At 40.3% G+C, this 24,355-nt stretch overlaps 2 protein-coding genes across 2 annotated transcripts; one reads left to right on the top strand and one right to left on the bottom strand.

Moving 5' to 3' along the window:
• Positions 1-594: 594 nt before the first annotated feature.
• psmd14 (proteasome 26S subunit, non-ATPase 14) lies at positions 595-4,330 on the bottom strand. Its single transcript, XM_085457316.1, has 11 exons — positions 4,131-4,330; positions 3,287-3,349; positions 2,967-3,038; positions 2,757-2,876; positions 2,522-2,592; positions 2,169-2,319; positions 1,905-2,012; positions 1,282-1,356; positions 1,073-1,198; positions 901-963; positions 595-771 (listed from the first exon to the last, which is right to left on the bottom strand). The coding sequence occupies exons 2-11, from the start codon at positions 3,332-3,334 to the stop codon at positions 673-675; spliced, it is 933 nt and encodes a 310-aa protein (XP_085313442.1). The 5' UTR covers positions 3,335-3,349; positions 4,131-4,330; the 3' UTR covers positions 595-672.
• A 3,726-nt stretch (positions 4,331-8,056) lies between these two features.
• rbms1a (RNA binding motif, single stranded interacting protein 1a) lies at positions 8,057-24,348 on the top strand. Its single transcript, XM_085457304.1, has 14 exons — positions 8,057-8,633; positions 10,568-10,707; positions 13,270-13,328; positions 14,291-14,382; positions 15,348-15,505; positions 16,200-16,279; positions 16,415-16,515; positions 16,748-16,797; positions 16,898-16,988; positions 18,408-18,458; positions 19,263-19,364; positions 19,983-20,051; positions 20,310-20,384; positions 22,324-24,348. Exons 1-13 carry the CDS (start codon positions 8,583-8,585, stop codon positions 20,376-20,378), a joined length of 1,113 nt encoding a protein of 370 aa, XP_085313430.1. The 5' UTR covers positions 8,057-8,582; the 3' UTR covers positions 20,379-20,384; positions 22,324-24,348.
• The last annotated feature ends 7 nt before the right edge of the window (positions 24,349-24,355 follow it).

The following is a 24,355-nucleotide window of genomic DNA, read 5'->3' as shown; positions in this document are numbered from 1 at the left end:
AAGAACAAAGTTATTTGCCCTCTGCGATGTCTGTAAAATATATTCTGATAAAAGCGGTAACTTCATGGTAGCTTTTTTTTCCACTTTTTGTTTTAAGCTACTGAAACCTCCAACAACGGAAAACATCTGGCTGCTAATACTTGAATGTTCTGTAAAAGCTACAGTTGACCATCAGGAGTAAGGTGGTCATGTATATTGTGCTGGCACTTATTTATCAAATGTTCAGAGTTGTTTTTACAATCTGTTTTAGAATAACTGATTAATAGACTGCACTGCTTGGTGCAAACAGTCAACCGGACTCCAGTTTCTGACAGATTACATCAGCTATAAAACCTAATCTGACGTTTCTGGTTCTTTCCAATAAATAGTCGGGTATGTTTTTGCTTATTTACAAGTGGGCACTTTTTGCGTCGCGTCATCTGACAGGTTACTGTTCTTATATTTGTAACATTGTATTGGATTAAGCTTTTCCAAGTGCCCTGCGTTAATTAAACTAGATTTCTCCCTGTGGTGTATTTGCTGTGGTTCAACTTCCTCCAGTAACTGTTAACAAGTTCAGTTCACTACAAGTCAGTCCAGACACAAGCACAGGAATTACTGTCATACATACATTTATTTTATATAAAAGAAAACAAGGGTTGTAATATTAACAGTTATACACACACAGCCCAATCACTGGAAAACTACTGTATCCAACATGGCAGCTAGGCACTGAACAATGTTGGATGTCATTAAAACATCTACGTGCTCCTCCAAGTGCCTCTTGGGATCCTGTAGATTAAATAACAAAAAAGTTTTAAAAAGATGAAAAATGTAAACCACAGGGTCAAGATTTTCAGATCCTTTTTGAGAATTCCCTGGTTTCAATAAAGTTTATAATAAATACAAACAAAAATCTACCTGTTTTCCAACATTCTTGATTGCCAGCTGCTCAGGAGTCATTTTGTCCTCTTCTTCAACGGCCTGAGGTGGAAATATGACAGTATGTCAGTATTGTGGAACAGTATGGTAAAAAAAAAATAATTTAAAAATTTTAAAAAATTATCTGCTGCTGAATTATTTCAAGTCGCACCTTATTGTAGTTCTTAGCCAGCTCCAACATTTCTTTGACGATGGTCTCATTGTGCTTGCAGTGCTCGCTGTAGTCCTGCAGGGTCAGACCCTCCATCCAGCTCTTCTTATGCAAGTTCAACAGCATCTGAATAAGAAAAGTCATGTGTCATATGTTCTACCACAAATTAACAAAAGTATTAACTCTTTAATAGGTTGTGAGACTCAAACCTTCTGCTCCAGCTCATTTTTCCTGTAATTGATGGTGATGGAGTAGTAGTGTCTGTTGAGTCCGTGAATCAGGGCCTGAAAACACAAGAAACATCAAGTTTAGCATTTTTTTTTCCTTTTTGGATAATGTCAGCAAACATTGCACAAAAAAAATCTCTAACACTGGATTTGTTTTGAATTTTTACAAAAAATCCTCTTTAGATCTTTTACACTGATTTAGTTTCAATACAATGGCTGGAAATAAAGTGTGATGAATGGCAGGGCACACAGCTGTTCCTGTTCTTCACGTCTCTCTGAATGCAACCTTACTAGTGCCAACTGCCTCAGGTATATGCTGTTATGCAACGATTTAACTGCATGTAAATAAAGTTAACTGAATTGTGTTTGTTCATGTTATAACAAGCTGATTGTTGAGGCTAACTGAACACTAACAACAAAACAAACAGCTGGTGTTGTCTGCAAATATTCAAAGAAAACGCTGAACATAATTTTATGGAGAAGCATGAGTGACTATTACTTTGCATATGATGTTCAGAAACTGGAGATAACAATACACGTTGCTACCATCTGTTAGGAGATTTTAAGAAAAAACCCATGTTCTAAGAACACAAACAGCAGGTTACCTGGATTGAAGGCTTGTTCAGATGACCCAGGTTGGATGTGGTTTGTCTTGGTTCATGACCCAACACCATCATGTTGGCATTGATCAATCTGAAGGCATCAATAACAACCTGAAGATGACAGTGGAGGAAAAACCGTTTCACAATTAAACGATCATCATCACTAATTCATTATGAATTCTCACTTAATAACTGATCTTGTGCGCTGCACTTGAAATAATAAGAGGCTGATTAGAGGGTTTCTCCTTGGTACCCACTCATCCCTACCTTCCCTTTGACGCTCTGAATTGGATCAACGACCACTGCGACAGCTCGCTCTGACAGAGCCTCAAAGCTCTGCTGTGTGTTGATATCCACACCAGATAACCAACAACCAAACCCAGGGTGACTGTGGTACCATCCCACCACCATCTCTGGTCTGTTAAACAGCACAGGAAGAGGACAGCAGACATATGTGAATATGATTTTAGAGACATTTAACGTAAATTTTTTCATAAAAACTTTTCATTTTCTCTTCTAAGCCTTCACTTTATGCATCAATTACTAGCTAAGCAGGTATTTGATCAAACTATCCTTTTGAAAATGAGTTTTTATTCATTTTATATAGTCTCAAGTGTTACCTGCCGGTCTGCTTTAGCATGTCCAACATCTTGGCCTGAAACACAGGATCCACTGCTTCGACACTCACACCCTGTGAGGCACAAAATTGTGATTTTGTGAAAAAGTATAAAGTCAACATTAATCATCACAAATTTATTTCAAAATTGGTCATATCATGATACAAACAAGGTGTTTATTATCCAACTGTGCACTCCTTGGTAATCTACAGGAGGAGATTGGGACAAATGAACTTACCGTTCCTGACTGCGGCATGGCAAACACATCAATCACTCGCACTGTGTAGTCATCAACAAATTCTCCCAGCATCAATCCCATGACCTCCATGGGTACACCAGCACGCCCGTGTTTCAACATCTGAGGAATAGCATGAAAAGTCATCGAGATGTTGTTTTTTTTTATGGACATCACATATTTACTGCTGATGATGTGGTGCAGAGGTGTTACCTTGAGCAGGGCAAGAGAGGAGATGTACACCTGCTCTGCTGTGTCCACAGCAGGTGCATCTGTTGGGGGGCCCTGAGGAGCAGTGTTTTTTTTATTAGTTCAGGCTTTTGTAAGACAGCAGCAGCTTTTACTAATCACCACATTCCAGGTATCAGTTAGAATTTTAGAGCATACAATGTGCATATGCATTATATTTCTTTCTGTTAATATTTATTTAATGGCAGTAACCATCTGATAAAACCTGCAGCACACAAGCACTCCCCTTTAGCAAGTGTATTTTTTATGTAATGTAGTTATACTGTTGGTTATCTTTAGGTTACCTGGCCAAGACCTGGCATTCCACCTCCGAGCCTAAGCAGCCGGTCCATACTGAGATGTGTTAACTGTGAAACAGAAACAAACAAACAAAAAAAAGTTTTGTTAAACTCGTGATCAGGACATGGTTTGTGAAGATACAGAGTTATATGTAATAGTTCCTTCAGTCCACATTTATTCAAAGAAAACTTATAGAGATCAGATTTTACTCTGTTTGGACAATCTCCAAATTAATAAGATCACCCTATACATTATTTAAAATTATATTTAACTGCTAACATTAAAATAAATGTACCTTATGCATATTTTATTTTAATATTTTGGTTATATTTTGTTTTTATGAGATTAGACGTTATGTGTAGTCACAGTGTACGTAGGCCTAACGAGTAAACTCGAGTAGAAAATTCGGACTATTTCTAAGCTCTGTGTGCAGAAAATGAGCTAAACTGCACTTCCAGTAACACAGAAAATTACATTAATTAATCAAATATCCATATTCCACAGAAAGGCTAATGACAGTTAGCTTCAATGTGCTAATTCACCCATAATCGTCAAACGCAATACGGCAACATCATAAGCCTGATAAAACATTATCGGCTCGTATGTTTTAGTTAATGTATCATTACATGCCTGTGGCTGATGACTATAGTTTTAGCTTGTTTACTGTTTTGAGCTGCTTTTAGCTCAGTTCACGGACACAATTAGCGTGATGCTAGCGCTAGCCTGTTTGTGCTAACTTAGCCTGCACCGTTTAGTACAAGAAAATGATTAACAAATTGTTTACAGTAATCCCCTTTCATCAGATTTAATGACTTCTGTGAGCTGTGTTGAACGTCTGCCTCCACTTACCTGCTGTCAGACCTGTGTGGTATTCAGAAGAGTTTGTTTTTCTGGTCGTAGCCGAAACAAACCACCCGGCTACAATGAATCAGCCAGAATCGTCTTTTTTCCACAGAGTAACTGTCGCACTAATGACGTATATTGGTGGAGCCCGACTGGCATTTGCAACATTGAGACACTAGAGGGAGCCACAGTTATGTATGTTAAGTCATTTAGGACAACAAATCGATTATGTAAAGAATTCGACAAGAAGGAGAAGAAGGAGAAGAAGAAGAAGAAGAAGAAGAAGAAGAAGAAGAAGATGAAGAAGAAGAAGAAGAAGAAGAAGAACCAGAACCAGATTTATATCAAAACTCTTTATAATTTATTATTTGTATTAACTTTTCTGTTAATCTAACCAGTTGAATTATGGGTACTTATATATCAGCTCTTTCTGTCAATATATACATATTTTGAAGTCATTTACCTCATCATGGACATGACTGTCATGTTAATTTTGGACAACTCGGCCCTTGTGTATGCTGTATAGTTTTCCAGGGAGGAGTGATTGTACAGGTTACACATTTAGTGACTCAAGAAACAATAATTGGGTGTACAGGCTTGAATTTATTTTGCATTTTCTCTAAGTCACACAGGGTCAGATATAAACATACACATCAACTTATATTAAAATGTCTATCAACAAGCAGCACCTTGACCAGATGCTTTTGCTAGCCATCAAGTCAACCCAAACTAACAGTAACCAAGTTTGAACTGTCTCACTGTTTTTGATGCTATTTGATTTGAGGTGAAGTGGAAGAATTTGGAGGTAGCCCTTCATTATTATTCTTCCATCCACTTCGTGCAATTTACCACTGACAGCAAAACAGCCCCAGAGTATGACGCTACAACCACCATGCTTGACAGTCAGTCTAATTTTTTTAGTTTGAAAGCCTCACCTTCACTCCTCAGTACCTACATACCTCTTGCCACTGTGACCAAATAGCTTAGTCTTTAGCTCATCTGACTAAAAGGCGTTTTGCTTGCTTTAGATTTTTTGGAGCAGGGGCTTCTCTCTCTCTCTCAGCCCATGGCCATGTAAAACTAGCTTCGCTGTGGACAGTGATGCTGGTTTTCCAGCAGTTTTCAGTTAATAGAAGGCGTGAGCCTTGGTTTCTGAACATCCTAACCTATTTACTCTCATCTGAGGGCGAAAGTTTCTTTTTCCAGAACTTGCCAAAGTGGCGACACATCCAAATTACTGATGATCCTGGAATCTGCAGCTGTTTACAAATGGCCCAAGAGACCTCCCCAACTTGTGTAACTCTAGAATTCTCTTTCTTAGATCTTCACTGAGATCCTTGGATGTTCCCATTGTTCTAAGTGTTGATCAATCCAGTGAGTGCGGTCAAACAAATCCTTTTTATGTATTTTCTAAATGTAATGAATCTAACCAGTTGCCACCTCTAGCCCTCACATCAGTATCATTTCTATGGAAAACAGAAGTGTATAAAGTAAATAGTATTTTTATATAAAGGCTGAAGACTGCTGTGATGTTTTCATGGTTTCTCCTTTTTCAGCAATCAAGCATTTCATTGCTCCCAAAGGAGCCACAAACGCTGAGCCAAACCACACCATTACTGGAGTTGTGAAAAAGCTTTTCTGTTTGTTTCCTGTATTCTAGCCAGACAGGAGCCAGTTCTACAGAACAACTCGTATGATCTCACCCAGCACCGTTACTAGATACACTGCGATGCTAGATGCGTCAGCTGCCACGCTGATGGCGCCAAGGGGGTATTTCAAATTCCCTTATTCTTTGGTGGATGTGGACAGAGCAGATAATCATCTACATTCCTCAGCCCCTCCCTCTTCAAACCCTCAGACCCCCCCCCCCCCGCTACATCAACACAGTTCAATACACTCAGCAGTCTTAACCAGGATGTGCTTCCTTATGATGGGTTTCTCTGACCTTTGGGATCCAGGGCTAAATTAGTAGGGCGTACATTATTAACTTTGCCTCAAAAGTACATTGTTTCAGGGCTTTCTGCTGGCTTATTTTTTGTTATAGTTTTAATACATACAGTCATTATTCTACCAAAAATGATGAGAGAAGCAATTCTTAAAACATCTGGAGGAATTATTCAGAAAACTAAAACTAAATTCTATGGAACAATCGACCTACTGGATATTTTAATTATTTATAAAGAAGAGCTTTTAAAAGAAATAATTTAAAAAAAAAGTAGAATGAAAAAATACAGAGATTTGACTCATCTACATTTGAATCTTTTGTGAAACCTCATCTGTCACCAGCACATTGGATGTATTGGATTTATTAATCAAACATGGCCTAACTTCATAAAAACAAGTGTACAAACACATTTATGAAAACAAATGGTGCAGCTGACTGTTCAGATAGGAATCATTGGACTTTTCAAGTCACATCAGAAGTGGCTTGTAACTCAAAACCAGCATGAAACCTTAATCCTACCAGCAGAGGAAATAAGGAAGAGAAATTTGATGCTTTAAGAGCTTCCCTGCACCCTGATGGGATTTGGATTTAGAGCTGCTTTATAAATCTCCAGCAGGACTTGCAGCAGGATGACTACTAGAGGAAGGCACTGCTTTGAGCCTTTAAACATTTGTATGTGAATGCAAAATGAGTGTAGTTAGATCAAAGTAAAAAAGGTAAAATGGGTGCTCTAAAAGTTAGAACCAACAAATCCACAACACACATCTACACGTGTGTGGTCTCTGATACCATTTCCTCCTTTTTACATGTGTGAAAACCTCTTGGTAATGGTTCAGCTTGGGCCCAGGTTTGTATGCCATCATTTTCCTATTATCCCTTCATAATAATAATAATAATAATAATAATATTAATAATAATAATAATAACGATGCTGAAAATATAGCAGTTTCCTTCTTTAGAACCCCCCCCCCCCCCAAAAAAAGAGCATCATACCGTTTTTTTATGTGTTTATTAATTATTATTATTATTATTATTATTATTATTATTATTATTATTATTATTATTATTATTATTTATTCCTTTTCTGTAGCAGCTTGTTTATTTTCTACACTGAAATCTCCTGCATCGTTTGCACAGGTGAAAAACTCAAACTTAGTCCTGAAAAGATTCTGATGACCTGCACACTGCTGTGGACTCGTTTTCTTTCACAATTAAGGCAATGCACTGTGGTAAATGTAGTCATTTTGCGGTACTGTACTTACTATTTATGTCAAACTAGGCTACCATGACTGTAAATTGACCAATGTTTTGCTGTGTGGATCTGAAGTTTATTTGTCCAATAAATAAAAGATTTCTTTACTCAAAATTTCAGATTTTTGTACAGATAGTTTGGTTTTGTTTGGTTGTTTTTAGAATAAAATTATCGCCCTTAAAGGTAGGAGACGGGGGACGGGACTTTTAAAGCGCTTGGTCTTTAAATAAAGTCTTCAATACACAGTGAAGCCGCTGATGAGAATCTAGAAAGGTACAATTCCTGTTTTCCCATCATTCAGTGAAGTGGTTAGTGTTAAAACGCACTTTTACGAAGGGTCCATGAACTCATCAATCTTGTAAAGCCATTAAATTAAAAAAAAAGTATTTCTTCTTCTGACTCATAATTATGTGATATGAAGTACACGAAGCCTTCCAGAAAACATCAATAGCATGTTTTTGTGTGTTTTGAATTCAATATTTGCTCTGTGTTCTTGCCTCCGTCCCACATTGTGCGGTTTACAGGGAAACTGTGACCTCGTCTCGGGGCCGGTGGCGACTGCTTATATATCACTGCATCCTGACTTCTGTGACATGTACTAGCCTATGTTGGACGGGGTGTGTGTGTCGGGGGGAGGCGGGGGGGAGGGTACAAAGAGGAAGAGGGTGTGTGTGTGTGTACAACTCTGTGTGTGTGGTTTCAGGAGGTGGGGGTGAAGAATGCTTGGTATGTGCGGACGACGACAACATGAAAGGCGGCGAGGGTTGAGCCCAAACTGATTGTGCTTCCCAAAATCAAACCCAAACCCGCTTTGTGTCTGAATTTCGACCGAGCCTCAGACACCACACGTCCGTTTATCGCAATAAGCAAGCGTCCGCTGCGAGTTTTTAGGTGGCGGCAACGCAGTTTATTTGATGTCAAACACCCTGCAGAGGCGGAGATGGTTTAGTCTGTAGTAGGTGGGACTGCCGAGCGGTCTGCAGCAGGACGTCGTAGATCAATGAACCGGACCGGAGGGCTGGTCCATCGCCTGGTGTGCATCTGACTGTATAGATGTAACAGTGTACCTATGCGGGACCGAGGGTTCTTTTTTAAAGTGTCCAGCAGCCGTTCATGATGCGGATGTTATAAAGCGACTGGGTATTTGATAGGCTCCCGAACCCCGCTCGGATTTCGTCTCTATAGTGGCTCTCATCGGTGCGATTTTTTTTTCCCTTTTTTCTGGGGGGGGAGGAAGTAAAATCCATCTATAACCTCCAGGATGATCTTTGCAAACACGGGCAACCCGCCGAAGACAGCCAATCGTAAGCAGGTAGGCCAAAGACACACACATACACACATTGGGTTTTCCCCCTTTCTTCCTACTTTTTTTTTTTTAAATCACACTTTGAGGGGAGAAAATGGGGTGAATAATAGCACATGACATTGGAAAGCCATTTCAGGATTTACATGCGTTCACGCCACATTCTGGTAATAATTAAACCCCGTTTGGAAAACAGATCATCTGCTCTCAGCACTTGTCAAAAGGGGAAACCTAATAAGATGAAGATATTAAATAAAATAAAGATAAAATCCGAGCCGATCTGTAGCTGTACAACCGATACTTTAATTATTACGTCCGTATAACCTTGCTGGCCAACTCTGGTCAATGTGCATGACGGTTGTAGTCCATTTTATAGGTTAATGCATTCTGGTTGGATCCAGAGAGGGAGAGAGAGAGAGCTGGGATGAATGTCAGTGTGCTGGCTGAACTATGCAGCCTGCCTGCCTGCATTCTTCTTTTTGACCTCTCAGGTGAAGAGAAAAGGCTGGTCTGAATGAAGGCCGTGCCCCTGTGCTTTTCCATCTGAAGATGGAAGATGGAAGGAGAGAGGCGGCGGGTGTTTAACCTCTGCCGCTGACGGAAATGTGAACCCTGCTTCAGATAAGGTGGAGCGAGGGTTCAATTTTCTTGTAATATATATTCATCGGAAGGTACTGCACGTTACTTTGAGGACGGGGATGTGAATCCGATCTCCTATGAATCCCTTCAGGGGAAGAATGAGTCTTCAGTGTAGGTGTTTAATCAGCTATAAGAGGGCCCTGCGAGTAAAATATACCATAGCTGCCCTCTAATGGAGAAGCTTTGATGGGCTTTTTTTTTTTTTTAGCTTTAAGTTAAGCTTTGTAATTGCACACCAACAAAAGTGTAAGGCCTCTACTTGAACACATAAGAGACCTAACAGATGTTCCTGTGGCAGGAATCAGGTCTTCACGTGTGAAAGAATAATACCTGCTATGAACATTTAGCCATAGTTGGCCTTGTTTGGCCCATGTGCACAGTTTTGGCTCCTAAAATGTGGATTGTATTTCGGTTATGGACAGATGGTGTTATTTTGCCACGCTTTGTCTTTGATCTGAACTGGAGAGGGTTGCGGTGGCTGGTGGGGGGATTTTAATGAATGAGTAAAGGGAAGGAAATGCTTTGCAGGGCAGTGGTGTGGTTTGGTGTGCAAGTAAGAAAAAAAATGGAAGTGTCTGTCTGATGTCAGACCCAAAGGCCCACCTATAAGAATGCAAAAGAATGCACAGGAAATTTGTCTTTTTACAGCTAAGGGGTTAAAGGGCAAACCTTTTGCTCAGTTTAAGAAAAGGTAGAGAATTCAAGGAGTTCCTCTGTGACCCTAAGTCAGATAAGCGAGTTAAGAACACGCATGGATCGATGGAAATATGGAAATGTACAAAATTATTATAAGAACATATTCAAGATGTAGGAAAGCTGCTTTTAGGCTCCTGTCCCTTTAAATAATTTAATTTGTTTGACTGCTTAATTTTAGGTACCTCTATGCACAACTGGGTAGTTAATTAGTAACATTTGTTAATATTTGTTGAGTTTTCTGTGATCGGCATCACTGCAAACTCACCAAATGTTTAGCATGCCTTATTCTTTAAAATGAATGTGAGTGGCATACAAGCAAATAACCTAAAAGCAGCTCAAAGTTGGCCAATCCTTGAGTCCTTCTTCTGCTACCACCGGACCTGTTGTGGTCTCAGGTGTGTCTCGCTGTAGAAAACCAACTGAAATGCAGCTCTTTAGCGAGCAGTGCTTATTGATGTTAGACGAGTACTGCATGGACTAGTGCAGACAGCGTTTTCCCTGTGTGTTTGTCACACTGATGAAATGTTCTTGTGATCACGCTTGACCTGAGTTTAAATTAGATTATCCAGCTCCCGTACATTTCCTAACAGTGTGTTTCCTGTGTGCAGTCCTACCCCATGACTCCGTCCAGTCCCAGCAGCAACAGCAGCAGCAGCACAGGCCTGGAGCAGCTCAGCAAAACTAACCTTTACATCCGTGGCCTGCCTCCTGCCACGACAGACCTGGACCTGATCAAACTCTGTCACCAGTGAGTTCGTGCTCATATACGCGTATGGCTGTGCAAACGAATGTTTTGTCACTTATTGTACTTTGCAAATGAAAGGGGTTGAATAGTAGCTCTAAAAAAGGACAGCAATTTTTTAAAAATACATTTTAATTGAAAGAATATATGACAAATTCAGGCTCAGATAATGGCCCAGAAAAGGCAAAATATAAGTAGTTTGCGCTAAAATAACTCACAAAATTGAAAATTATTTCTTAATTTTTTTATGTAAGGGATTTGTTATGGTACACGAGCAGCACTTCAGTGGTTCACCAGGTTGATAAGCCCCACACACTGGGAATCACTGATCCACAGGTTACTGAAGTCCTGCTATTGACCCATGAGTGTTTTCGCCATGATCGTCCTGCTGTTTAAATTTGCAGCATTAATTTGATCTTTTGTTCAGTGTAATCAGAAACTAGCAATTGTGACCATAAATGTATCAGGAACATGTAAACCGAGGTCCCAGTCCAGGGGTTTCTATCCAGCCCAAATTTATTTTGGAACCACAAGAGTCGTCCCCTGCTGGCTGTTAAAGACAATCCAAAGTAATTCCACCTTAGATTCACTTTTCACCACTAGAAGCTAGCTCCATTGTTCAAGAGCTGTCCTCTTTATTGGACATCAAAAGGGAAAAAAATTATATTCCCCAACCATTTCGTAAGTAGTTGCTTTCTTGTACTACAAGAAAAACCCTTTAGCAATTGCTTTGGTCACTAGCAGTAGCTTGTCTGCAAACACTCTTATTACCTACTAGCCAAGTAGTAAACCCTGAAAAAGTGCTGCACAAACTGGAAAAGAATAATGTTCGTCTAGCTAAGACATTTTAAAAGGCGCATTTTTCACAGTTCTACTGCCATTTTTAGAATAGTTGGCCAGTGTTGGTAGACAAGCTAGCTGGGTTCATGCAGACTACAGGCGACTGCAGCATTCTGCTAGCAACCAAAAACCATCACAACAAAGGTTTTGCCTATCGGTCAGGGAATCCATTTTTCCCAAGAAATGGATGGTTGTCAGATGGTCGCAGACTGGTCTTTAGGCCTGTGTATCTGGGGTTTTATTCACTTAACTTTAAATTGTCAGCATGATTGTCACGCGTCCAAAAATGGCAGATAAGTTGGTATCTCATGGCTGCAAAATCTCAATACTTTCTATGGTCAGGGTCAGCTTGTCTTAGGACAGAGGACAGAAAATAGAAAGCTACCATCTGTACCAGCACAGCATGAAATTGTTACATTTAAGGTTTTTAAATCTAATTAGTAAGAATTTAAGAGTGGACATGAGACATATTTTGTTCTTTTGGGCATATATTTATTTATATATTTATTTTCAATTCATCACATTGTAGTAAGCTAAGCAGATTAACAGATAGCGTTAGCCATCAAACACCACCTGTGTTGTGTGGACTCCTGCTTTGATATTACGGCTTTTACAATCTTCAGTTTTTGAAGCCAGAGGTGACCATATTTGGACAGGATGATTGGATTCTTGCTACTCAGTGCTTGGTGACAGGAATATTTCATTCACCATATATTCAGCACACTTCTTAAAACGTTGGATAGTAATTAGTTTAAGTAAAGCCTAGCAGTCTGCCTGTTATTGCATAATTTTAAGTGTGAATGCAATATAAAGAGGTGAGTTATGATTTCTTGTTATTATTTTGTGTATAACTGGTTTCCTACACAATAAGAAGAGACCTTTCCTGAATATGCTAAATAAATAGCATAAGTGGTTTAATAGTTACTGGAATTAAAGTAAAATATTACACTCTTAAAAATAAAAGCCTGTTTGCTGTTTGATGCCAAAAAATCAATGCAGACATGCAAAAACCATGCTGGTTTAACCGTAGTGTCCACATAAAAGGTGCCAACCACCATAAAGAAACATATAGAAAAGTCACAGCTCATCTTTGGTATGCAAAGCAGATTGCAAAACTCTCATTCAACTGGTGAGAATGCCTTGTACGTGCTGATAGTACAGATGCCAGTCTAAGTGGTTAATGTGGTGGGTTGCCATAATTAGTGCTGTTTTGTCCAATCTTTTTCCTTCTGATTCACAAGCAAATGGAAAAGGACGTCCACTCATGTAACCCGCAGCAGCAACAGCAGCTGTTTGTGTCATGTTTGCTTGTGTTTTGTTCGTGTTCCCAGTGGTGTTTGGCAGCACAAAGCAGAAATGAAAGTGCTTTTCATAGCAACAAGGTCTGAATGGTGATGTAAGCTAGGCATTCAGTGTGTATGGTGTGCGGGTAGAGAAGCTCACAGTTTGTGTCAGAGTTCAACTTGAGTGGAAAGTCAGAGATAAAGCAAAGCCTGAAACATGTAAACTGAAACCAGTTACACATTGTGTGGTTTAATCGTCCTGTGAACTGTTCTTTTCTTTAACCTCACTGTCAAGTTGAATGAAGGCTCTCCATGTAGAGATTTCTCTGGAAACAAATCCAGAGAAATCTGGATCTGGAAATCTTAAATAATACACAATGAGAACAGTCTCAGCTGTTGATTCATCGTTGTCTTTAACGGTAGTCTACATCTTTTGTGCACACAGGTATGGAAAGATTCAGTCTGCAAAGGCAATCCTGGACAAGACAACCAACAAGTGTAAAGGTCAGTGAGATCAATAAGTTCTAGCTGCCAAAATATACTAGCAGTTCAACTTTAAATTAAGTACAGAGAGCCACCTAACACGTGACCTGAAAGCCAACTGTGAATACGCCCGGTTTATAATTTTGTCACACAACGTGTGCTGTTGGTTTGCTTCACAGGTGAAAGTGTAGATTGATTGGTAAAATCTTCATTGCATTTTAACACTATGAAGACAGAAGTGTGATAAGTATCACAGAGGTTTCACCGAGTCTCCGCAAATAGATTTAACAGATTTTTACACTTTATGGAAATAAATGGAAAACAGTGCATAATGGCTGGCTGTATAATAAGAAAGCAGATGGTAAGATTCGATGCACTGTTTAAAAAAATACGGAAAAACTTTCTTCATTTTAAAATGCAGAACATACTGTACTGCATTTTTACAGATCTTTTTCACACTGTTGGAATGTACTAGAAAATGGTGAAAAGGCATGCATAGAATGTGGGTGAGACATAGATACCGGTTTAAAGGAATAGTACAGCATTTTGATTTCAATACTACAGAAAGGTGGCTGAAAACCAAAGGTTTTGCCCAGATAAACAGGATACAATGCATTAATTATATCCTGCTCATTCTGAAGAGGTCCTGGTAGACGGTTATCTTTTTATCTTTCAACAAAGCCAAGTATAGTTTTTAGTGTTTATTCTTAGCCGAGCTTACCCGCTCAAGGATCTTAGTGTTATCGAGCTTCTGGTCTAACTCTGGGGAAGGAAATGAATAAGCAGACTTCCCAAAGCAATTCCTTTAAAAGATTTCCCACACATCTCAATTACAAGATGTCTTTTATGAGTCTTTCACGTATAAAATATGTTGTTATATTTACGAGAATAAGCAATTTTTATATATATATATATCTCAGTAAGTAGTAAGTGATGTTATCACTTACTGACTGCTGATGTAAATACTATTCTGCAAACTCCAGGTTACGGCTTTGTGGACTTTGACAGCCCAGCGGCTGCTTTAAAAGCAGTCCATGCTCTGAAAACCAGCGGCATACAGGCCCAGATGGCCAAGGTGAGTTTGGTACATGCACATGTGCATGTCTGTGCATATTTGTTATGCTTGCGAACATCTCTTTGGGGTTGTGCTTTTTTTCTTCCTTTGTTTTTTAATGCGTGCACGCTTGTGTCCACTGTGTGTTGGGGAATGACATTAGACCGGTCACATGACCTCAGCTGACAAGCTGTTCTTCCCGTGACCCCATTTACTTTCACTGTAGAAACCAGATGTCACATCTCTCTCTGCCAAATAACCTGTCAGTGCAACACATTACCCACTCTCCTTTATACACTATACAGAATTTTACCAGGAACTTTACTGCTATTGGGTATTTGCAGTTGCTATTTATACATAGTGATATCTGCAGCAGTGCTCTGTTATAGCAGCACTTTAAGCGTTGAGGCATTCTCGAGCCTCTGTGGCCAATTGAAAGTAAAGCACACAAGGATATTTTTGCATAATATCTGTGATTTCTCTCATAGTGGGCTAATGTCTTCCAGTCCTTTCCCTTTCACATGCATGCTGCGTGTGATTGAATTCACGGGTTAGAATTCACTGGTGTGCGGTGGCTCACTGGAGACCTGCATGTAGCTGCTTTGTTTGGAGCAAACATGGCTGAACGCAGTTTGTGTGTTGCGGTAGCTAGGCTACGCCGCTCTCCTGCTGTTTCTAGGGAAGACTGTGGAGGCGCTGAGCTGCTGCACAGTGCGGATGAAGTGTGTAACACTGTGTGTGTGTGTGTCTGTGTGTGCAGGAGAGCTTGTTTAACCAAATGTTCCTCTAGCCATTAACCACACTTTAGCTGATCTGCGCCCAGGCAAGTTTCATGCAGAGAATTTATTTTTTTTGTGTCATGCATTCATTTGTCAGTAGAGAAATGGCACAACACAGCCTTTGTGAGTGTTGATTTCATTTTATCGTGACATGATGCTAAAGCATTCAGTGCATTTCTTCTTTTCTGTCTCCTTCAACACGAGCAGCAGCAGGAACAGGACCCCACAAATCTGTACATTTCCAACTTGCCTCTGTCTGTGGATGAGAAAGAGCTGGAGAACATGCTGCAGCCCTTTGGTCAGGTCGTCTCCACGCGGATCCTACGAGACTACAGCGGCAACAGCCGAGGTGTGGGCTTTGCCAGGTCTGTCACAAGAGACTCACAGAAAGAACATTCTTTTCTTTTCTTTTTTTCCTGTTTGATCGGTATTAAAGGAGGTGCAACATAAACCTTCAGCAAACCTATGATGATAAATTGTGTTATGAAGTAGCAGTGGCACTGTGCAGCTCCTGTCCTAGCACAGCAATCTGTAACCTGCCTTCCTTTATTAGACATAGAATTAACAGTGCATTAGTTACTGTTACCGTTTGCTTTTGAAATTGTGTAATACAATAGCTCACTTGAGGTACCATTGTATTGCAATGTAGAGCAAACAAGCCTGTGTTCTGCCCTCAGACTTATTAAATAGAGTCAGTTTTGGCTCATTGTCTGTGTAAGACATGCTTTTGCATAACACTGCTGTCAGTAACAGCAAACACGAAGCATACAGGCTGTGTTTGTGTTGTCTGTGTTCCTCCAGAATCTGGCGTTACAGTGCAAAACCCAAAGCAGTCATCGATAACTGGACATATAACCCTATACTGCCTCCTGTTTCACTTCACATATCTATGCCAGTTGTTGGCTATAAACCCTACAGAATGTAAATGGTCACAAAAATGAGAATCCGAGTTATTCCAGTCATGCCAGCATCACTGCGTTAAAGAAGATTGCACTTTAGATGATCTCTGTGTCACTTGATGATGAGTCTTTGTTGTTGTTTCATCCTCTCCTCCATCAGGATGGACACAACAGAGCAGTGCAATGCAGTCATCTCCCACTTCAATGGGAAGTTTATCAAGACGGCTTCTGGAGCTCTGGGTAGGGAAGAGTTTCCCCTTTCTGGATACTTTCCCACAGATGAAAACCGCAGAGGCGGTGATTAATAATTGTTGAGTGATTGTTAACATGTCAGGGTTTTTGTTTTTGTTTTTTTTCCACATCCCTCCTCCCCAGCACCCTCTCAGCCCTTGCTGTGTAAGTTTGCTGACAGTCAAAGGAAGAAACATGCTCATGGCGGATTTGTTCCCAACGGACAGACAGCGGATCTCAGATTAGTACGTAATGTCATCTATCTTGCATGTATGCCACCTCGTTTTTATTACTGAGAATCAATCTTCTTCTAACAAGTCTATCAAGAATATTGTATGGGTCTGTTGAGCCATACCGTTGAAATGAAAAGGTAATTTCACCAATTATGGTTTCATGGTGTTTTACTGTTACGCTAAAGTAGTAAGAACTAATAATTCAGTTATGTAATTCTACCTTTTTGATGGTTTTGTCATTTAGGGGGCAATGACTCTCACTTATGACCCCTCCTCAGCAGCTATACAGAACGGGTAAGTTGCACTCTGGTTATAACAGTTCATGCCCTCATTTTACACTTTACTAGCCTCATAATTCCCAAGCTTTGTTGTAAAATACTGTCTTGTTTCCTAGGTACTATGCTTCTCCTTATCCAGTCACCAACAGGATAATGACTGTGCAGCCCACAATGGCTCCCTACATGTCTCCAGTCTCTGCTTACCAGGTACTGCACAATATCCCTTTAATGGGCCAAGAAAACCCTTTCTAAGAGCTGAACCGCTTTCTCGATACTTGTCCGCTCCTCTGTATTCCACATTTGAGGTTACAGTGTGTGGGCTGGTGGATCCTTTTGCTTGTATATGCAACTTACACTGGCAGCCTAGTCACTGTGTACCCCACCTCTTGCTCAATGCTTGCCGGGATAGGCTCCACCCCTCCAACCCCCACATCCTAAATCAGTTAAGATAGATGGATGAATGTAATTTTCCTGGGCTGCCTCAGACGTTGGAAGCTCCATGTGGTTTTGCATTTTTTTTTATGTGTGAACAGAGCTCGTGTTATCTGACAGTAAGCTTAGGAGTTCGCTGGAACAAACTCCTCATTTGAGCAGGCACAGTCATCATCTCTGAGTCAAGGTTTCTCTGAATTCTCACGTCTTCCTTCCTGTTGCCAAAGAGTTTTAATGAATGACATTCTGTGTGGAAAATACCTCAAACCACTGAAAAGGTCTGTCACTTGCACAGGAGGGATAAATTTAAGTTTTGATTTGAGTTTATTTTTTTTCACCAGCCGTCTGCCAGATGGTCGCAGATAAATTCACTTCAGAGTTTTAAGAGCTGTGTAGTAGATACTCGGATCACGTGAGGAGTTAATCACGAACTCCAATAGATTCTTAACCTGTTTCCAAGAAAGCAATGCCTTTACATTTGCAACACTATGATCTTCTACTGCCAGAGCTTTCCTGTATATTGCCCATACCAAATTTAAATGATAACTGTTTAACATCTAACAGGCTTACATTTACAGTTAAACGAGGAAGGCAGCTGATTACAACAACAAATCAGCTTAAGCTTATAAAAAACTGTAAAAAAGGGTTTTCGGGAAAAGACCAGTTGAGCAGAAGTAGGGTGGACCTCACCCAGGCTGTTAGTAAGGCATATGAACTCCTTAATGGAGATGATTAGGCTCAGTACTGAAGGCAGAACTGGAGTTATGAAGCCACTGGTGTGCTTAGTGCCACGCAAGAGAAGCAACCAGGCTTTTACTTAAAAAGATGATGGCTTTGGATATTACTGGGGCTCTTATGTCTGAGCAGGAGTGTGCTGTCTTTATGATGATAGATGGCGTTTATGCTGATTCGCCTGTGGCTTGTGATTCAGACTGTTAGAATCATTCAATTTCTATCCTAGTATGCATCCTAGTTTCTTTGTCATATATATTAATTCTTAAATGGCCAAAGGTTCAAATGATCCATTACTTTTGAACTGTAAATTGTGCAGAGCTACTCTTATACAGTCCACAAATAAAACTACTGAGGTGGAGATGAGATAAATTGTTTTGCATTTGTAAATGGGCGACACGTTTTGCTGCTTTCATCCTCTTTCTTTGCATCTGTCTCTCATTCTGCCTCTCTCGTCATTAGGTGCAGAGTCATTCTTGGGTGGCACATCAACCATACATCATGCAACACCCGGTAAGGCAGCTGCAGCCACGGCTTTATAAACTGCGTCGTGTTCTGTGCACAGGAAATGGGTGTGTGGTGCCACTGCAGCTAAACTTCTGAGCTCATAGCCGCTCACAGTGTCACTTTATTCCCCCTGTTCTGCTGATGCAGACAAGTCCAGCTACAAAACTTCCCCAAACACATGAGAAGGCCAGAGGCTGAGACAAGTTCTGGGAAATAGCCGCTGCATGCTTTAAGTGTGTGTTGGACTGCGTATGAAAGAGAAATGGAACAACTAAAGAGGCTTCCAGCCACTGCCCTCCCCCCCCCTTCTCCCGCTTTCTGGATCCAGCAGGAAATGCCTGAAGCAGAGACAGTCTTGTGACTCTTTGACTCTTCCAACAGATGGTTTCCAGTGGAACAAGTGTCTCTGCTGATCTGCCCCCTCCCCCATTTTTTATTTTTTTTGTTAGGAAATGGTCCGTTCCCTGAGGGCATCATGTTTAAAGCAATACTCCATCTGAAAACTGGCTAGAGCTGGCAACACCACACCTTCTGCATAATTTACTAGCATAGAAGACAATGTTCTGAATGTGCAGCGTTTTCTTTCGACCTGAAACTACTACACCGTCACAGTTAGTGTTACGGATGTGTTTCGAAAGCCTGTCCTTTTCCCCAGCTCGCTGGCCTGTGCTGACCCGTATATATGTCAGAGAGTAACACTTGTTATTTTTGTACCAATCACTGCCTTTCCTGTGTGGTGTTGCTGTTTTTATCTAAATGACTTGACTCATGTGACGTGTGCCACAAAACTGAGCCACTTTGTGTTTTCAGGCCTCTGTGATGTCGCCCTCTGTGGATCCCTCCATGTCACTGCACCCAACAGCCATGATGACTCAGCAGATGGGCCAGCTGTCATTGGGAAACACTGGAGCGGTGAGTGGAATTCTGGGATATCTTCCATCTCTCATGCACACACACACACAGCATTAATCAAATGAAATCTGTGCTACCATTAAACAGCACACTAGAGGCAATTATGATTATGATTGCAACACTGTGCACAGATATCTGTGAATTGGCAAGATGAAATCTTTATTTTTGGTTATTACCAGCTGTAGTATAGCTGGCAATTGCACCTTGTGAGTGTGTGTGGTGTGTGTGTGTCATTATTGCAAATAAGGTCATGTTAATTTTTTTAAAAAGGGCCTTTGGCACACTTTTATTATTGAGCCTGAGCCAGAAGACACTTTTTTGTTTTTTTTGTTTTTTTGCACTTTAAGGAAGTTAAATTCATTCATACGTGACAGATGTTTTTGGTTCTTATAACTGCATCTGCATGTCCCCAGATGCAGTTATAAGAACATAACACGAGCTTCTAACTGCTACAGTTACAGGAGGTTTTTTGTCAACCAAACTTTGACATTCTCCTGTGGATCAACGTTGTCATCCTGAAAATGCTGTGCACATAAAGTTGAGTTGCCTAACTGTCTTTCATGCATCTCCATAGGTAATATACTATTAAATTATTTCCATTTTTTTCTTATCTTTCAGTATATTCCAGCAAACCCAGGTGTCCAGGGAGCTTACATGCCTCAGTATCCCGCCATGCAGGCAGCACCGGTAGGTTTATTCTATCTTTATCATATTCAACTTTTCATTTAAAATGTTCAGCTTCTGCCTTAACGGTGTCGTACGTCTTAAAACAATAAACCGCTTAAACAAAATTGCAACAGCCAGTCCAGTGGTCTGTCCTTCAAAAGGGCCTTGATTGTTTTTGAGGTGCTTGTCCTCTAAAGCTATCAATTATCTCAACGCACACACAGCGAGGATGGTTATTATCAGATTCTAAATGAGAGATGCTGATGTTTTGCTTTTCAGGAAAATGGCACGCCGCAGCAAGTGGATTCCTCCAACAACTCGTCCCCTTACAGTCAACTCAGCAAGTAGATGCAGGTATGCTTTGGTTTCCCAACGTAAATCTCAACAACATGAGTGTTTACTTCAGCAGCTTCACTGACACGTAACAGTCAAGTGGACATCCTAATAAAGCCCCGGGACGAATTTCTGTAATGATACAAAACTTTTGAGGAGAAACCTTTGTGCGAATGCAAAGTACTGTAAATGTTTATATATGCTGCTCTGTTACAGTTGTCTCTTTTATTAAGTTAAGAGTTGGGCCTCACTCGGCTGCCTGAGTGCACACATAAAACCTGAGCAAAGGCATGTTGAGTCAAGCCCTACTGACTTATTTGCCACAAGATCAAAAACATACTGAAAATGTAGATTACAGACTCGTGGGAATGTATATGTCTGAGTTCAAATCGTTAATTTAGTCGGTTGTGATTGTTATGTCTGCTATGCTCCATTTAACCTTTGACTGTTGTGTTTGTGCGACCCTATGGTTTAGCTAGCAATGGGCCACCCTGAACGACGAGACTTCTGTAGTGATTAATTGCACCCGGATGTTCAGGATTGTTGTTCAAATCTCAAGTGTGTTTATAGATATACACCGGCCACTTCATTAGTTATACCTTGCCTGTACCAGGTTGGACCCCCTTGTGTCTTCAGAGCTGCCTTGAGTCTTTGTGGCACAGATTCAACAGGTTGCTGGAAACATCCCTCTGAGTTTTTGGTTCCATATTAACATGATAGCATCACAGCCAGTTTCTTCACTTTTGTCATATTCACATGGAAATAAGTTGACTGCGGATTGCATTTGAGTACAGTCAATTTATTTATGTTATTGGCCAATTACCGTATTTTTCGGACCATAAGGCGCACTGTTGATGAACGGGTCTGTTTTCATTAATAAGGCACACTGGATTATAAAGCGCATTAAGCGAAACAAAATCAGATAAGTCAAACTTTACTCAAATCATTCTTCTTGCTTCCTCCACTTCCGTACCACTGATTCATTAATGTTGAATTCACTCACAGCTGCTCTATTCTCATGTTGTTGCAGTATATTAATGACTAACCTCTTATTGTGGATGGATTATCTCAGTTGTTCTCCTGACTGAAGTTTGGTCCATTTACAGCAACCTGCAATGCGATTGCATTTGTCCCTAACCATCGGGAACCCTCACGTTAACTTTTATAGAGTGGAAAAAGTTAGCATTCATCCTCCAGCTTCACTGTGCTAATGTTATGCTAACATAGCTGTGTTGCTATCGATCACGTAGCACATCATTGTATACCAGCTAGCCCAACTTCAGTAACCCTGCAAAAGTCACTGCTGTGTAGTTTTCTGTCTTCATTTATGTTGGAAGTGATAGCAGAGCTGTACGTTTTAATTCTTTCAGCAATCTCTCAGTCAGAACATGCTATATCATGTTTAGGTAGAAACTAGCGAGCTAACTTCCTGCTAATTTCTAACTCCATTAAATTTAATAAATTCTGGTTTTATGGATGCCTGGATGTTAAACTTAATTGTTACACCCGGTAAAGCAGAAACGCTGATCATGTTATTAAAGATGATAGAATTTAGAGGGTTTTTAACTCGAAGCGAACGGAGTTTTGGACCCAGATTACTCCGCAAGGCTCCTGACTACGGGAGCCGTAATGCTCTGACAATCCGGTGCAGCTTCGTAGCTTACCAAGGTCGTACTAAAACATTTTTTGACAGATTTTTGAGCACCGTGTACCACATAAAATTGGTTCGAGGTCAGTAAGCACAACCAGAATTCATACATAAGGCGCACCGGATTATAAGGTGCACTGTCGATTTTTGCGAAAATTAAAGGATTTTAAGTGTGCCTTATAGTGCGGAAAATACGGTAGATATTTGCGTTAAGGAGCAGCTGACCTGTAGCAGTTGAGTGTATTTTTGTGGCCCCTGTTTAGTAAAAAAATCAAGTTTTATATCCCTGTTTCTGCTTTCTTTGTCTTTCAGGCCACATTCCTGTTTTGTGAGCCAGTTGGCAGGTGGGAAGTTGCTGATGACATCACAGGAATAACAGTCTCTGTCTGCTGATTGGACCAGAAACATGAACTTTTTTTTTTTTTTTTTGCACAGCCCCAACATTTGTAGTTGAAAATGAGGACAGTGTAAACAGACTCAAGCAGCCAGCGAGTCAAAGTGGGGGAAAAGGAGAAAAAAAAAAAAAAAGAAAAACCAAGATTTATTTTGATAAAAAAAAAAATACAAAATGCTGTTCTTGTTTTCCTCTTTTTCAAGGATTCTCAAACACTTGCCAGATGACCCCCGTACCTCCCTCCATCCCCACCTGTGCCCATTCACCCTCACCTTCCCCATTCAAGTACGATGTGGTAATAAATGCATGAGATGGAGATATCACTCCCTCCCTCCTTATCCCATCAAGGTTTCTATGATTTGATAGTTCCTTTATTTGTGGTATATGGACAAAACCCTTGCAGACCTCGTTTGCACAGAATTTTGAAGTTTTAAAATAACTTCACTTTGGTTTTCGACTTTGCCACAGCTCAGAAAACTGCACTCGACAGTTGATACGAGTGACCATTTCATTAGGAATTTACTATTGGAAAAGGTGCCTTCCTTACGTGATATCGAACATTCTCCAACCTTGTTTCATCAAAACTTGATCAGGTGTCACATTTCTTATCGGACTGAGCAAAACGGTGTGTGTGGAATCACGAGGCTTTCCATTGAGCGTTGCGCTATCTAGTCGTCTGGTAGCAATAAAGAAAACGAGAGTCCCGCGGCAATACTGAGAAATGAGAACGGTGACAAACTCAGAGCAAGGGAAATCCTTATATTCTTCTTTCCTTTTTTACAAAAATAAATAAATAAATAAACAAAACGACAACAAATTCATGACATGATTTGAAACGAGAGCTGTACTTTTATGAAATTGCATGTATCTCACCCAGGCGGCATCGTTTTTGGGAGGGTTTTTGTTTCTCTTGTGGTCACTTTGACCCGTAATCTACCTCATGGTTCTGCTAGCGTCCGCTGGGGTGGTGGGGTTTGCAGGTAAAGCCCCTTTTCACCAGGGTGGACAAAAGGGGAACAGAAGCCACGCTCAGGAGCTGGCTAAACAGGACTTCTAACATTTTTCTCCCACATGCAGCATTACACTTTCTGATCTTCAAAAAGGCAACATTGTGCTTTATTTTTTATTTTCCATCCGTATTTGTCATTGCTTCTGTTCCGGGTTTTCTTTTTCTAGACATTACGAGTGCTTTTCAGGTGCGATGCTCCCCCTTTTCGAAAGCAAGACAAATGCCGGCTTCTCTGTAAAGTAGATGGCTTAGTGTGTGCTTGAAACATATGAAATGCAGGCAACAGGAATTTGCTGCATTCTTCTGCCTCTGACTTCTATTTTCCCTCTTCAAAATTAATATTACAATTTTGGTTACTCTCCATTTAACAATGTAGATCTCAAACTATTTGGGTGAGTGGGGAAAAAACCCAAATCTTGCCTTGCCTTGTGCAAAACAAAATATATGCAACAATCATGGATGGAATACTTAAAAAATAAAATAAAAACTGCGGTATTTCATTAATATTAGATGGATGGTGAAATCACACAGCTGATGTGTTTCTTAAGAATGCGATGTGTAAATTATATACGTTCAGGGCCAAAAGTGAACAGTTTTATTGTGTTCTTAGCTTTTCTTCTTGACATTTACGATGTATTACCTCTACACCACTCTGAGACAAGAGAAATGGTAAAAGATGTATGGTCACCGTCCATCTGCCCACAATCAATAGTAAGCATTAAATGCTCAACGTAGAAAAATACAGCCAGGCCTTACCTGAGTGTACTTTCCCTTACTGAACATTTGTTGCTGGAAAAAAAAATGGAAAAATGGAAAAAAAAGAGAGAAAAAAAATCATTGCTTTCACCTACCACCTTCTGCTGATACTCAAGTTTCCCCTTGCTCTTTCCTTGGAACAAAACCAGTGCTGAATAAAATGCTCTTTTCTTTTTCAGACGTGA

Source organism: Copadichromis virginalis, linkage group LG1 (genome assembly GCF_057382275.1).
Source record: "Copadichromis virginalis isolate Kocher_CV1m ecotype Utaka linkage group LG1, C_Virginalis_male_GT1.1, whole genome shotgun sequence".
NCBI classification, from domain to species: domain Eukaryota; kingdom Metazoa; phylum Chordata; class Actinopteri; order Cichliformes; family Cichlidae; genus Copadichromis; species Copadichromis virginalis.
This window is presented reverse-complemented; position numbering and strand designations above follow the sequence as displayed.

Excerpts from the sequence above, each read along its gene's own strand:
- psmd14 (XM_085457316.1), bottom strand. The coding sequence starts at position 3,334 with ATGGACCGGCTGCTTAGGCTCGGAGGTGGAATGCCAGGTCTTGGCCAG. Across the intron at positions 2,877-2,966 it reads CCTCTCTTGCCCTGCTCAAG|ATGTTGAAACACGGGCGTGC; the intron begins GTAACACCTCTG and ends GCTATTCCTCAG. Across the intron at positions 772-900 it reads TCAAGAATGTTGGAAAACAG|GATCCCAAGAGGCACTTGGA; the intron begins GTAGATTTTTGT and ends TTTAATCTACAG.
- rbms1a (XM_085457304.1), top strand. The coding sequence starts at position 8,583 with ATGATCTTTGCAAACACGGGCAACCCGCCGAAGACAGCCAATCGTAAG. Across the intron at positions 13,329-14,290 it reads GACAACCAACAAGTGTAAAG|GTTACGGCTTTGTGGACTTT; the intron begins GTCAGTGAGATC and ends TGCAAACTCCAG. Across the intron at positions 16,989-18,407 it reads CTCCAGTCTCTGCTTACCAG|GTGCAGAGTCATTCTTGGGT; the intron begins GTACTGCACAAT and ends TCTCGTCATTAG.